The sequence below is a fragment of the Notothenia coriiceps genome, unplaced genomic scaffold (assembly GCF_000735185.1).
Source record: "Notothenia coriiceps isolate Sejong01 unplaced genomic scaffold, NC01 NC01_scaffold00007282, whole genome shotgun sequence".
NCBI lineage: Eukaryota > Metazoa > Chordata > Actinopteri > Perciformes > Nototheniidae > Notothenia > Notothenia coriiceps.
Window position 1 is genome coordinate 2,501 of NW_011339983.1, and position 493 is coordinate 2,993.

At 52.5% G+C, this 493-nt stretch overlaps 1 protein-coding gene across 1 annotated transcript in view; it reads left to right on the top strand.

Moving 5' to 3' along the window:
* The window catches only part of LOC104943967 (kin of IRRE-like protein 1), a gene marked incomplete at both ends in the record, with an annotated part of 1,164 nt that extends 994 nt beyond the window's left edge, over positions 1-170 (top strand). The window contains one exon of the mRNA XM_010769434.1: positions 13-170. Coding sequence (XP_010767736.1) covers positions 13-170 — 158 coding nt within the window. The remainder of the gene's footprint in view (positions 1-12) is intronic.
* Positions 171-493: the final 323 nt, after the last annotated feature.

The following is a 493-nucleotide window of genomic DNA, read 5'->3' on the forward strand; positions in this document are numbered from 1 at the left end:
TCTCTCCTCCAGTCCCGCCCGGAGACCCGGTGGTGGAGGGGACCCCGGAGCTGCTGCTGATGGCCGGGAACCCGTTCAACCTGACCTGTGTGACCCGGGGGGCCAAGCCTGCAGCGCACATCCAGTGGACCAAGGATGGAGCGGCAGTGGAGGGGGCCGTCCAGTCCACGGTGACTCACACACACCCTACACACACGGTCATGCAACATAAAACCCACATAAAGAGTTTATTACTGTCCACTAAAATTAGATCTGCATAATCTCAAAAGGCTACTATAGTGGAAAAGTGTTTGTAAAAGTCTAGTATCTGCAGCCTCAGTAACTGCACTCTCAGTCTGCTTGTTTGTTTGTTTAGAGGCTTGTTGCCGTGGGCGATGCAAAGGGGAATTACAGTTTGTACACCTCAGGCCTCACATCGCCCCGCGGTGCAAAGTCAGCACAAGACTTTCATGCTTCTTGGTTGACAAAATGATAGCATCTCTACAGATGGAGA